This window comes from Chrysochloris asiatica, unplaced genomic scaffold (genome assembly GCF_000296735.1).
Source record: "Chrysochloris asiatica unplaced genomic scaffold, ChrAsi1.0 scaffold00161, whole genome shotgun sequence".
Classification (NCBI taxonomy): Eukaryota; Metazoa; Chordata; class Mammalia; order Afrosoricida; family Chrysochloridae; genus Chrysochloris; species Chrysochloris asiatica.
The window spans coordinates 4,814,434-4,826,283 of NW_006408679.1; the positions used below are offsets into that span (position 1 = coordinate 4,814,434).

Genomic DNA, 11,850 nt, shown 5'->3' on the forward strand with positions numbered 1-11,850 from the left:
GAATTGATGCTTTTGAGTTATGGTGTTGGAGGAGAATATTGAAAGTGCCATGGGCTGCCAAAAGAACCAATAGATCCATTTTGGAAGAGGTGCAGCCAGAGTGATCCTTAGAGGCCAAGATGGCCAACCTTCGTCTCTCATACTTCGGACATGTTGTCAGGAGGGACCAGTGACAGGAGAAGGATATCATGTTTGGTAAGGTGGAGGGTCAGAATAAAAGAGGAAGACCCCCAATGAGATGGACTAGCCAAGTGGCAACATCAATGGACTCAAGCATGGCAACAGTAGTGAGGTTGGCCCAGGATCGGGTGGTGTGTAGCTATCCAACCTAATATTAAGCTGCAACTGGGTATTCTGAAGTAGTCACTATTTCACTTTCATCTATATTCAGTGAGTCATGGAACTTAAAGATCCTAGAAGAACCTGAACCAAAAACCCAGCTGAGTAACATGGGAGCCTACTGAACTCCAGGCCACAGAAACCAACACAAAAAAAAGTTTGTGAGGAAAAGTTTAAGGCTAAGGGCCAATCATCTTTCCTTGTACTTTATTCAGATATACACTTACACCCATTTAAGTTATTAACACTTCATATTTATCTTATTTTTCTATTTGAAATGTTGCTTTTCATGATATGACTAATAAAAAATCTTTACAAAATGCATTAAAACTAGATAAAAATTTAAAATCAAATGAAGCTACAAGTATAAACCTGATTAAAATTTAGCTTCTACCATTAGTGGTTACGAGTTGGCCTGCAAACTGCAAGGTCAGCCGTTCAAAACTACCAGCTGCTCCACGGGAGAAAGATGAGGCTTCCTGCTTCCGTAAAGATTTACAGCCTCGGAAACCCTGGACAGGGTTGTTATGAGTCGGAACTGACTCCATGGCACTTAACAACAACAATATTCATCTGTCAGTTTGTCATGCTGTGGTGGCTTTTGTGTTTCTTTGATGATGAAAGCTGTGCCATTGGTATTTTAAATACCAGCAGGGTCACCCATGGTGGACAGGTTGCAGTTGAGCTTTCAGAATAAGACACAATAGGAAAAAGGAGAGGGTGACCACTTCTGAATGATTAGCCACTGAAAACCGTATGAATGACAATGGAACACTATCAGATATAGTGCCAGAAAATGAGCCCTTCAGATCAGAAGACATTCAAAATATGACTGGGGAAGAGATGCCTCCTCAAAGTAGAGTTGAACTTAATGACTTGGATGGAGCAAAGCTTTTGGGACCTTCACTTGCTGATAGGACATAATTTAAATTGATAAGAAACAGCTACAAACATCTATTAATAATCAGCACATGGAATATATGAAGTATTTGTTGTTGTTATGTGCTGTGGAGTCGGTTCTGACTCATAGCGAACCTGTACAGGGTTTCCAAGGTTGTAAATCTTTATGGGAGCAGAAAACCTCATCTTTCTCCCGTGGAACAGCTAGTAGTTTTAAATGGCTGACCGTGAGATTAGCAGCCTGATTCATAACCACTATGATACATGAATTTAGGAAAATTTTAAGTTATAAAAAATGAAATGGAAAGCATAAAAATCGATATCCTAGGCATTGATGAGCTTAAATGGATAGGCATTGGCCATTTTGAATCCAATAATCATAGTTTATTATACTGGGAGCAACAAATTAAAGATAAATGGTGTTTCATTCATAGTTAAAAGAACATTTCAAGATCTGTCTGAAAGTACAATACTATCTGTGATAGAATAACACCCATATGCCTACAAAGAAGTCCAGTTTTTCAAATGTATGCACCAACTAGTAAATCCAATGATGATGATACTGAAGAATTATATCCAAAATTCACATAGGATTCACAAGAGGACATGAAACTAGGGATATCATGGCTGACATCAGATGGAACTTGGTTAAAAGCAGAGTCTACGAGAAAAATGTACATTGTTGTTAAATGCTGTTGAGTTGGTTCTGACTCATAGTGACCCTGCATAGGATTTCTGAGGAACAGCTGGTGAGTTTGAACCCTCTTGCAATTCAAACCACACAGTCCAGTGTTTATTCTACAGTGCCACACCAGAATAAGATGTATATACTTGTATTTTATTGTCTATGCAAAGACCTTCTACTGGATTAAAGAAAACCATGGGTGACATTTCAAGTAATGGGTATTCCATTATTCAATTGTGCTCATGAGGAACCAATACACAGACTAAGAGGTAGTCATTAAAGCAGAACTAGGGGATACTGAATGGTTTAAAATCAGAAAAGGTATGCGCGCTAGCATTGTATCCTTTCACCATACGTATTTAATCTGTATAATGAGCAAATATTCCAAGAATCTGGATTATATGAAGAAAAACATGGCATCAGGATTGGAGGGAGATTATTAACAACCTATTTATAGTTAGATGATACAGTCTTGCTTGCTGCGAGCCAAGAAGACTTGAAATAATTACTGATAAAGCTCAAAGACTATAACCTTCAGTATGGATTGTACCTCAATGTAAAGAAAATGAAAATCTTCACAATTGTATCCCCAAATAACATCATGATAAATGGAGAAAATAATGAAGTTGTCAAAGACTTCATTTGCTTAGCTCCACAGTCAGTGCTCATGGAAACAGCAGTCAAGAAATCAAAGGATTCATTACATTAAACAAATCTGCTTCCAAAGACCTCTTTAAAGTGTTCAAGAGCAAAAATGTCAGTTTGAGAACTAAAATGCACCTGACTAAAGTCATGGTATTTTCAAGTGTCTCATATACATGTGAAAGTTGGACAATGAATAAGAAAGACCATAGAAGAGTCAGTTGCTCATATGCAAGTTCAGGTTAAAGCTAAAGAAAATTGAAACAAGTCTACAAGAACCAAAATACAACTTTGAATATAACCCACCAGAATTTAGAGAACAGATTTGATGCATTAGACAACAATGACAGAAGACCAGAGTACTTGTGGGATCTCATCAAGAATATAATATATGGAATCAGCAGGCAGCCCAGGCCCTGTATGGCACCAGGAAACTGCAGCCAATCCACACAGCCCCTAAGAACCTCATTATCTTCCTGGGGGACAACATGGGGGTGCCCATGGTGACAGCCACTCGGATCCTGAAAGAACAGTTGAATGGCAAGCTGGGGCTTGAGACCCCTGTGGCCATGGATCACTTCCCATACCTGACTCTGTCCAAGACATACAACATAGATAGACAGCTGTTAGACATTGCAGGTACAGCTATGGCCTACCTGTGGGGGGTCAAGGTCAATTAGGAGACCATCAGCCTGAATGCAGCAGCTCGCATAAACCTGTGCAACATTACCCACGGCAACAAGGTCATCTCTGTGCTAAACCGGGCCAAGAAAGCAGAGAAGTCTGTGGGAGTGGTGAGCACCACCCAGGTATTTCATGCCTATTCTGCCGGCATGTAAGCACATGTGACAAACGGAGACTGGTACTCAGATGCCAACATGCCTGCCCAAGCACTAAAGGAGGGCTGCCAAGACACTGCCTCTCAGCTCATCACCAACACAGACACTGATGTGATCCTGGGCGGAGCTCGCAAGTACATGTTCCCCAAGGGGACCCCAGATCCTGAGAACCCAAACCAGAGTGGAGTTAGGATGACGGCTGAAACCTGTTACAGGAGTGGCTAGACAAACACCAGGGTGTCTGCTATGTGTGGAAGCACACTGCGCTCATCTAGGCCTCCATGGACCCCTCAGTGACACACCTAATGGGTCTGTTTGAGCCCAGAGACACGAAGTATGATGTCAGTCAAGGCCCCACCCAGGACCCCTCCTAGGACCTTGTTGGAAATGACAGAAGCACCCCTCCGCATGCTGAGCAGGAATCCTCTAAGTGGCGGGGGTCCACATCGACCATGGTCACCATGATGGCACAGCATACCTGGCATTGACTGAAGCCTTCATGTTCGACACCATTGAGAGGGTGGGGAAACACACAAGTGAGGAGGATACATTGACCATTGCCACTGCTGACCACTCCCATGTCTTCTCTTTTGGAAGCTACACAAAACGAGGGGCCTCTACCTTCTGGCTGGCGAACAGTAAGGCGGCCGATGACCAGACTGACACCTTCATCCTGTATATAGCAACAGGCCCGGTTACGTCGGTACCTGTCCCCAGCCCTAAGTCACCGAGGACATTAGCACGAATCCCGTCTACAAGCAGCAGACGGCAGTCCCCTGTCGTTTGAGACAAGCAGTGGTGAGGACGTGGCTGTGTTCGTGCGCTGGCTGCAGGGACACCTGGTGCAGGGCGTCAAGGAGGAGACCTTCATGGCACACACCACGGCCTTGGCGCCTGCCTCAAGCCCTACATGACCTGTGACCTGGCGCCTCCCAACCGCACCACCCGAGCCACGCCCCCACCCCCACCCCCAATGCATCCTCCGTTGCTGCTGGCTGGGGCGCTACAGCTGGGGCTGCTCTTAGCGCCCGCCTCCTGACCACTGGTGCGTTGGCCCCCATGTTGCCCAGCCGCCGCCTCCCCAAGATCCTATGTCCACATTTCATGTCACCCCACCTCCTCAGGGAACCCGGGTGACAACGGACTTCAAAGTCACCCCCTACAAAGCTGCCCCCATTCCAGCTGCTCTCCTGGTGTGAGGGCCTGGAAGGCCCTCAGGGGTAGGGTGACAGGAGTTAGTGGTAACTTTCTTGCAACACCCATGGTCCCAACCTCCGGGGTTGCTCCTAAACTCTGATCCCCAGTGCACAATGCAGTCTGGGGCTCCAGGACAGAGGAGGCAGGCAAGTATCAAACCATCAACAAGGCCTGCTCAGAGTCTTCAGCGGTCTCTCCCGGCTTCAGTTCTAACTCGGCCCTGGGCCTTCTGGGGGATCATTTCCTCCATTCCAGCAATCTGCTGGGAGCAGCACACCTGCTGCCCAAGACGCTGAGGGCTGTGCACCCTCAGGGCTGGTTGGACACAAAGTTCACGGCAGCCCCGGGGCCAATGGAAAAGTGTGTGAGTTATAAAAGGATTTAAAACTCGAGGAAGAAAGCTTTAACAAAGACTGTGCTGTGATTTAGTAGTGCTGGTTGCACAATCTTGTGAATTTAATAGCCATTAAAATGTATATTCTAGAAAAGAGGCCTTTATGCAAATTATATATTTACATATATTACTCTATATGTAAATAATAAAAACTTGCTGCATTTTCTGTTTCCAAAAAGAACATCATATATGAAGACAGCAAAAGGTCATTAAAAGGAGAGAAAAAAACAAAATATATGTGAGAAGAGATGTTGAAACTTGCTTCTGAATGTAGAGGAGCTAAAGCAAATAGAAGAAATGAACAAAAATTTAAAAGGGCAGCTTGAGAAGACAAACCCAAATATTATAACGAAATGTGCAAAGAATTGGAGTCAGAAAATCAAAAGAGAAGAACACACGCAGCATTTCTCAAACTTTAAGAACGGAAGAAAAATTCAAGCCTCAGTTTGCAATATTGAAGTGCAAAATATTGAATGATGCAGAAAGCATCAAAAGAAGATGGCAGGAATACATAGTCACTGTATAAGAAAAAAATCGATTGATGCTCAACCATTTTAAGAGGCAGCATATAATCAAGAAATGATGGCATTAAAGGACAAAATCCAACTACACTGAAGACATTGGCATAAACCAGGCTATTGGAATTGACAAAATACAAATGGAAAAGTTAAGTTTTAATGTCATTGCCACTAAGTATCTAACAAAAGTAACATCCAAATAAATAACATTTGAAAAATGTTCTCAAGTCCTAGTCCATCCATTCCTCCAGAGAGGAACGAACTGATGCATTACTGCTGGAGGTGTTCACTCATCTATGCCAAGAAATTTGAATGAGCCTGCTAGACAATTGGAAGAGATCCATTTTTGTGCCCATTCCAAATAAAAGTCACCCAAAGAAATGAGGAAATCATTTAGCAAAATCTTTAATATAACACGCAAGTAAAATTTTGCTGAAGATAATTAAAAATTGGCTGCAACAGTACATTGACATGGAACTGCCAGAATTCAAGCTAAATTCAGAAGAGGATGTGAAACGAAGGATATCACTGCTGACGTCAAGTGGATCCTGGCTGAAAGTAGAGAAACCAGAGAGATGTTTACTTAGGCTTTAAACCAGAGAGATGCTTACTTGTGCTTTATTGACTATGCAAAGACCTTAGACTATGTGGATCACAACAAACAATGAATAACATTGGGAAGAATGGGAATTCCAGAATACTTAATTTTGCTCACAAAAAACCTGTCTGTACACAGACTAAGAAAAACTCATTCAACTAAAACAAGGGGAAAACTGAATGGTTTAAAATGAGGAATGATGTGAGTCAGGGTTGTATTCTTTCACTATACTTATTCAAAATGTATGCTGAGCAAATAATCTTAGAAGCTAGATTATCTGAAGATGATCCTTTTGCCATCAGTGTCAGAGGAAAATTCATTAACAACCTTCAACATGCAGATGACACAACATTACTTGGTGGATGCCAAGAGGTCTTGAAATACCTACTGATGAAAATCAAAGATTACAAGCTTCAGTATGCGTTTCACTTCAATGTAAAGAAAATGAAAATCCTCACAAGTGGACTAGTAAGTGACATCATTATAGATAGAGAAAAGATTGAAGTTGTCCAAGGCATCATTTTGCATGGATCCACAATCAGTGCTCATGGAACGAGCAGTCAAGAAATCAAAGAACATATTGCATTAGACAAATTTGCTTCAAAAGACCTCTTTAAAGTGTACAAGAGCCAAGATGTCAGTTTGAGGACTAAGGTGTGCCTGACCAAAGACATGGTATTTTCAGTAGCTTCATGTGAATGGAGCTCTGGTAGCGTAGTGGTTACGAATCGGGCTGTGAACCTTAAGGTCAGTGGTTCGAAACTACCAGCCGCTCCACGGGAGAAAGATGAGGCTTTCTACTCCCATGAGGATTTACACCCTCGGAAACCCTGTACAGGGTCGCTATGGGTCGGAACCGACTCTACGGCACTTAACAACAACATATGCATGTGAAAGTTGGACAGTGAATAAGGAAGACTGAAGAAGAATCAATGCATTTTAATATGGTGTTGGTGACAAATAATGACAGTAACATGGACTGCCAGAAGAACAAACAAACGTGTCTTGGAAGTATAGTCAGAATGCTACTTAAAGTGAAGATGACATGGAGACTTAAGTCTTTTATATTTTAGACCTGCTGTTAAGAAGGATTAGACAACACCTAGCAACAACAAAATTTAAGTTACATTTTTCTTGACATGAATGAAAACTGAATTCTTTTGACTGTGGATATACTGATGACAAGCATCTAAAAAAAAAAAACAATGAGTCTTATCTCTATTCTAATTTGACTTCCAAAGTTTGTGTGAATATTATTTAGAATAGAATGGACTCTAGTAATTAATGACAAAGTAAATATGAAACTGGAAAGGTCTACATCTGGCAGTTTCAAACAGATATAAAAATTAGTATGTTAGAAAAGATCATAAACTGAATAAGAAATGTTTTAGGCTTACCACTAGCTAGTACCTAAATGATAGGGATGAAGCCATCATACCTGTCCTTGAACATAACCAAAACTGCATGTGACTTAGGTCCCACACCCTAACAAAACTGGCTTTACTTTCTATAAACCTCTTCAATACTCCAGTCGCATCAACCTTTCTACTGTTGAACACACAATAAATTCACTCCTGCACTATAACTTATAAACTTAATATATCCTTTGCCTGGAACTAGTCTCTGAAATCTCAACATGGTCTCTTTTTTAACATTTAGTTTTGCTAAATGTTGAAAAAGAGACCGTGACTGCCAAAGATTGCCACATTGTTGGCAATCTTTTCTGAAGCAACAACAAACATATGTTTCTGTTTTATTTCCCTTTTTATTATCTTATTACTATCATAATTTATTTTATGTATTTACTTTATTATCCATTAGAGTGTACGTTCTACAGGAACAGAAACTTGTTTTTTGCTTTTTTTCCAACATTGCTCAATAAATAACTTCTCTACCACAAAATCCATGCACTTCTCTTACATAATAGTTCCTGAGGTTCTTAGTTATATATGTTATTTATTATATTAAAGACAGGTATTTATTATTTATCTATTTTTCTAGTCCCCAGCAACAGATAACAAGAAAAAACATAAATATACAAACAAAAAATTGTTAAATTGGATACAAATACTAAAAGTACAACAGTTTGGACTGTTTTATGTAAAATCTATAATTTTTAAAATGACTTTGAATCAACAGATTCCCCTAGTCTCCCTTACTCTGTTTTATTTTCCTTCATAACATTCAATCTTCAGCTGACATTTTACATGTGTATGTGTTTATTTATTATCTGCCTCACCTACTACAGATAGGTTTTTTTGAGAGCAGGAGAATTGTTTGGTTTGGTTAATGTAGTATCCCTAACATCTAGAACAGTACCTGTTCTTAGCAGACTCTCAAAAAAATCCATTCAATGAATAAATAAATGTATCAAAACACAAGGTAAATTAAGGTCAATATGTTCTATCTAAATTTGCTTGACTCTATTTTTTAAAATAATATTATCCAAAATAGTTCAAGTCTTTTTAAATGGATAAGCTCTCTTTGATCTAAAAAAATTTGGAATACTCCATTTTCTCTATAATTTCCCATACACGTGATTGTCAAGGCAATTGCTTTTGAAAACTACAAATAATTGGATTTTCTTCATCTCACCGGAAATTGAAAAATATCCTGAAAGTCTGTAGTAAGTAGTAATATTTTCTTTCCATTAGCCACTCCATAATAGGTAAGAGTTCTGTATGTTCTGTATTACCTACTTTAGTAACCTGCAAATATAAAGCACAAAATACAAGGGGGGGGGGGGTGCTCAAAAAGTGTGTGGAAAATCAAATTAAAGTAATATGTGGTTTTTCCCATGAACTTTTTGAAGCACCTTCATATTATTATTTCACAGCACTTTGATACTTACTACAAGTTATAACTATATAGTTCTTTGACCATTTATTTAATGTTTGTCTGACTACCCCTGCTTTCCCAGCCTCCAAACTAAACTCTAAGTATGCAAGGGTAGGGTCACCTCTGTATGAAATAGACCAGTATGTGCAGATAAGGAAATAGTTCTAATCTGTATCACTAAATGTAATGGTTAGGGCTTTGTGCAAATTGATGAGGCCAGGATTTCCAGACGTTTAGCAGTTGGGATGTGCTTATTCCCATGGTGATGAAACCTAATACAGGTTATAGTTAACTCTATCAGTGTCTATGAGCAGCCAGTCAACTAAAGGGATGCTTTCTTGGGGGTGTGGTCTTCTCCCAATATAATGGACATGCTGAAGGGACTCACTGTCTTTCACTGGGGACCTGAGACTCTACGATTATAAGATAATAAACATCTCTATATATGTAATATGTATGTTTTACTGGTTTTGCTTCTCTAGAGAACCCAGCCTAAGACATGTGGTACTGAGAGAGTGGGGCTATAGAAAAACAAAGTCACAAGGATGCATTTTATAAATTAGTTCTCAAGTCTGACTAATATTAAGGGTACTGATCAGCCTTGGGCTGATTTTGAGTTTGGTCCACTTTCCCACTTGTGCAGTTAGAGGAAGTCAGACATGGTCTCCACTTGATTTAAGATCTGACCCCGATAACAGGATTTATAGCAATAGCTCCAGACCTATGAAATTGTGAGGTTTTGTGGGACAAAGAACAAAGGAGCATGGGATAAAATATTTCAGCAGAGGGGACAACTATACTTTCTGGAGTTACCTGGAGTCAATGTCTTTGTGGTTAGGTGCCATAGAGTCAGTACTGATTCATAGTGACCTTAATGCAAAGCAGAACGAAACACTGCCCGATTCTGGGCCAACCTAACTACTGTTGCCACGCTTGAATTCATCGATGCTGCCACTTAGCCAATCCATCTCATTGGGGGTCTTCCTCTTTTTCTATGACTCTCCACCTTACCAAACATGATATCCTTCACCAGTGACTGGTCCATCTGACAATATGTCCATCTTGGCCTCCAAGGAGCACTCTGGCTGCACTTCTTCCAAAATGGTTCTTTGGCAGTCTATGTCACTTTTAGTACTTTCCTCCAACACCATAACTCAAATGCATCAATTCTTCTACAGTATTCCTTATTCACTGTCCAGCTTTTGCATGCATATGAGGTTATTGAAAATACCATGGCTTGGGTCAGGCACACCTTAGTCCTCAAGCTGACATCTTTGCTCTTCAACACTTTCAAAAGGTCTTGTGCAGCAGATTTGCCTAATGCAATATGTCATTTGATTGCTTGACTGCTGCTTCCGTGAGTGTTGATAGTTGATCCAAGAAGAATGAAGTTCTTGACAGCTTCAATCTTTTCTCCCTTGATAAGAATGTTGCTTATTGGTCCAGTGGCGAGGATTTTTGTTTTCTTTACACTGAGATGTAATCCATATCTAAGGCTGTACTCTTTGATCTTCCTTGGTAAATGTTTTAAGTCCTCTTCACTTTCAGCAAGCAAGGTTGTATCATCTGCATATCGCAGGTTGTTAATGAGTCTTCCTCCAATCCTGATGCCATGGTTTTCTTCATATAACCCAGTTTCTCAGATTATTTGCTCAGCATACAGGTTGAATAAGTATGGTGAAAGAATACAACCTAGTCGCACACCTTTCTTAATTTTAAACCATTCAGTGTTCCCATGTTCTGTTCGAACAACTGCTTCTGGGTCCAGGTACAGATTCATCATGAGCACAATTAAGTGTTCTGCAATACTCATACTTTGCAATGCTGTCCATAGCTTGTCATGATCCACACAATCAAAAACCTTTGTGTAGTCAATAAAGCTTTCAGCCAAGATCCATCGGATATCAGCAATGATAGCCCTCATTCCACGACCTCTTCTGAATCCATCTTGAACCTCTGGAAGTTCTCTGTCAATGTATGCTTAAAGCCGTTTCTGTATTACCTTTAATAAAACTTTATTCGCATGGGATATCAAAGAGATTGTCCAATGATTTCCATGTTCTGTTGGGTCACCTCTCTTTGGAATGGGCACAAATACGAATCTCTTCCAATCATTCAGCCAGGTAGTTGTTTTCCAAATTTCTTGGCAGAGCTGAGCATGCTCACTTTCTTGAAAGATTTAAATTTTTATTCCATCAATTCCTGGTGCCTTGTTCTTTGCCCTTTCCTCAATGCACCTTGGACTTCCTCCTTCAGTATCATTGGCTCTTGATCATATGCTACTTCTAGAAATGGTTGAACATCAACCATGTCCTTTTGGTACATTGACTCTGTGTATTCCTTCAATCTTCTCTTGATGCAGAATGCATCATTCAATAATTTACCCAGAGAATCTTCCAATAACAAAAGTCGAGGCTTGAATTTTTTCTTCAGTTTCCCCAGCTTGAGAAATGCTGAGCGTGTTCTTCTTTTTGGTTTTCTGATTCCAGAACTTTGTACATTTTGTTGTAATATTCGGCTTTATCTTCTCTAGCTGATCTTTGAAAATTTCTGTTCAGTTCTTGTACCGTTTCATTTCTTCCATTTGCTGTACGCTGGAGAGTAAGTTTCAGTGTGTCTCTTCTGATATCCATTTTGACCTTTTCCTTCTTTCTTGTGTTCTTAATGCCTTTTTGCTTTCTTCGTGTATGATGTTCTTGATGTCATCCCATAACTCTTCTGGTCTTCGGTCTTTAGTGTAGAATGTATCAAATCTGTTCTTCAGATGATCTCTAAATTCAAGTGGGATATATTCAAGATCATATTTTGGTTCTCTTGTACTTGTTTTCATTTTCTTCAGCTTCAGTTTGAATTTGCATATGAGTAATTGATGGTCTGTTCCACAGTCTGCCCCTGGCCTT

General features: G+C 40.1%; 1 protein-coding gene and 1 pseudogene across 1 annotated transcript in view; one reads left to right on the top strand and one right to left on the bottom strand.

Annotated features, from left to right (window-relative positions):
• LOC102820054 overlaps nucleotides 1–4,444 on the top strand; it is a 6,153-nt pseudogene extending 1,709 nt beyond the window's left edge.
• The window catches only part of DNAH14 (dynein, axonemal, heavy chain 14), a 641,625-nt gene that overhangs the window by 620,062 nt on the left and 9,713 nt on the right, over nucleotides 1–11,850 (bottom strand). Inside the window, 1 exon segment of the mRNA XM_006871162.1 lies at nucleotides 8,708–8,820. Coding sequence (XP_006871224.1) covers nucleotides 8,708–8,820 — 113 coding nt within the window.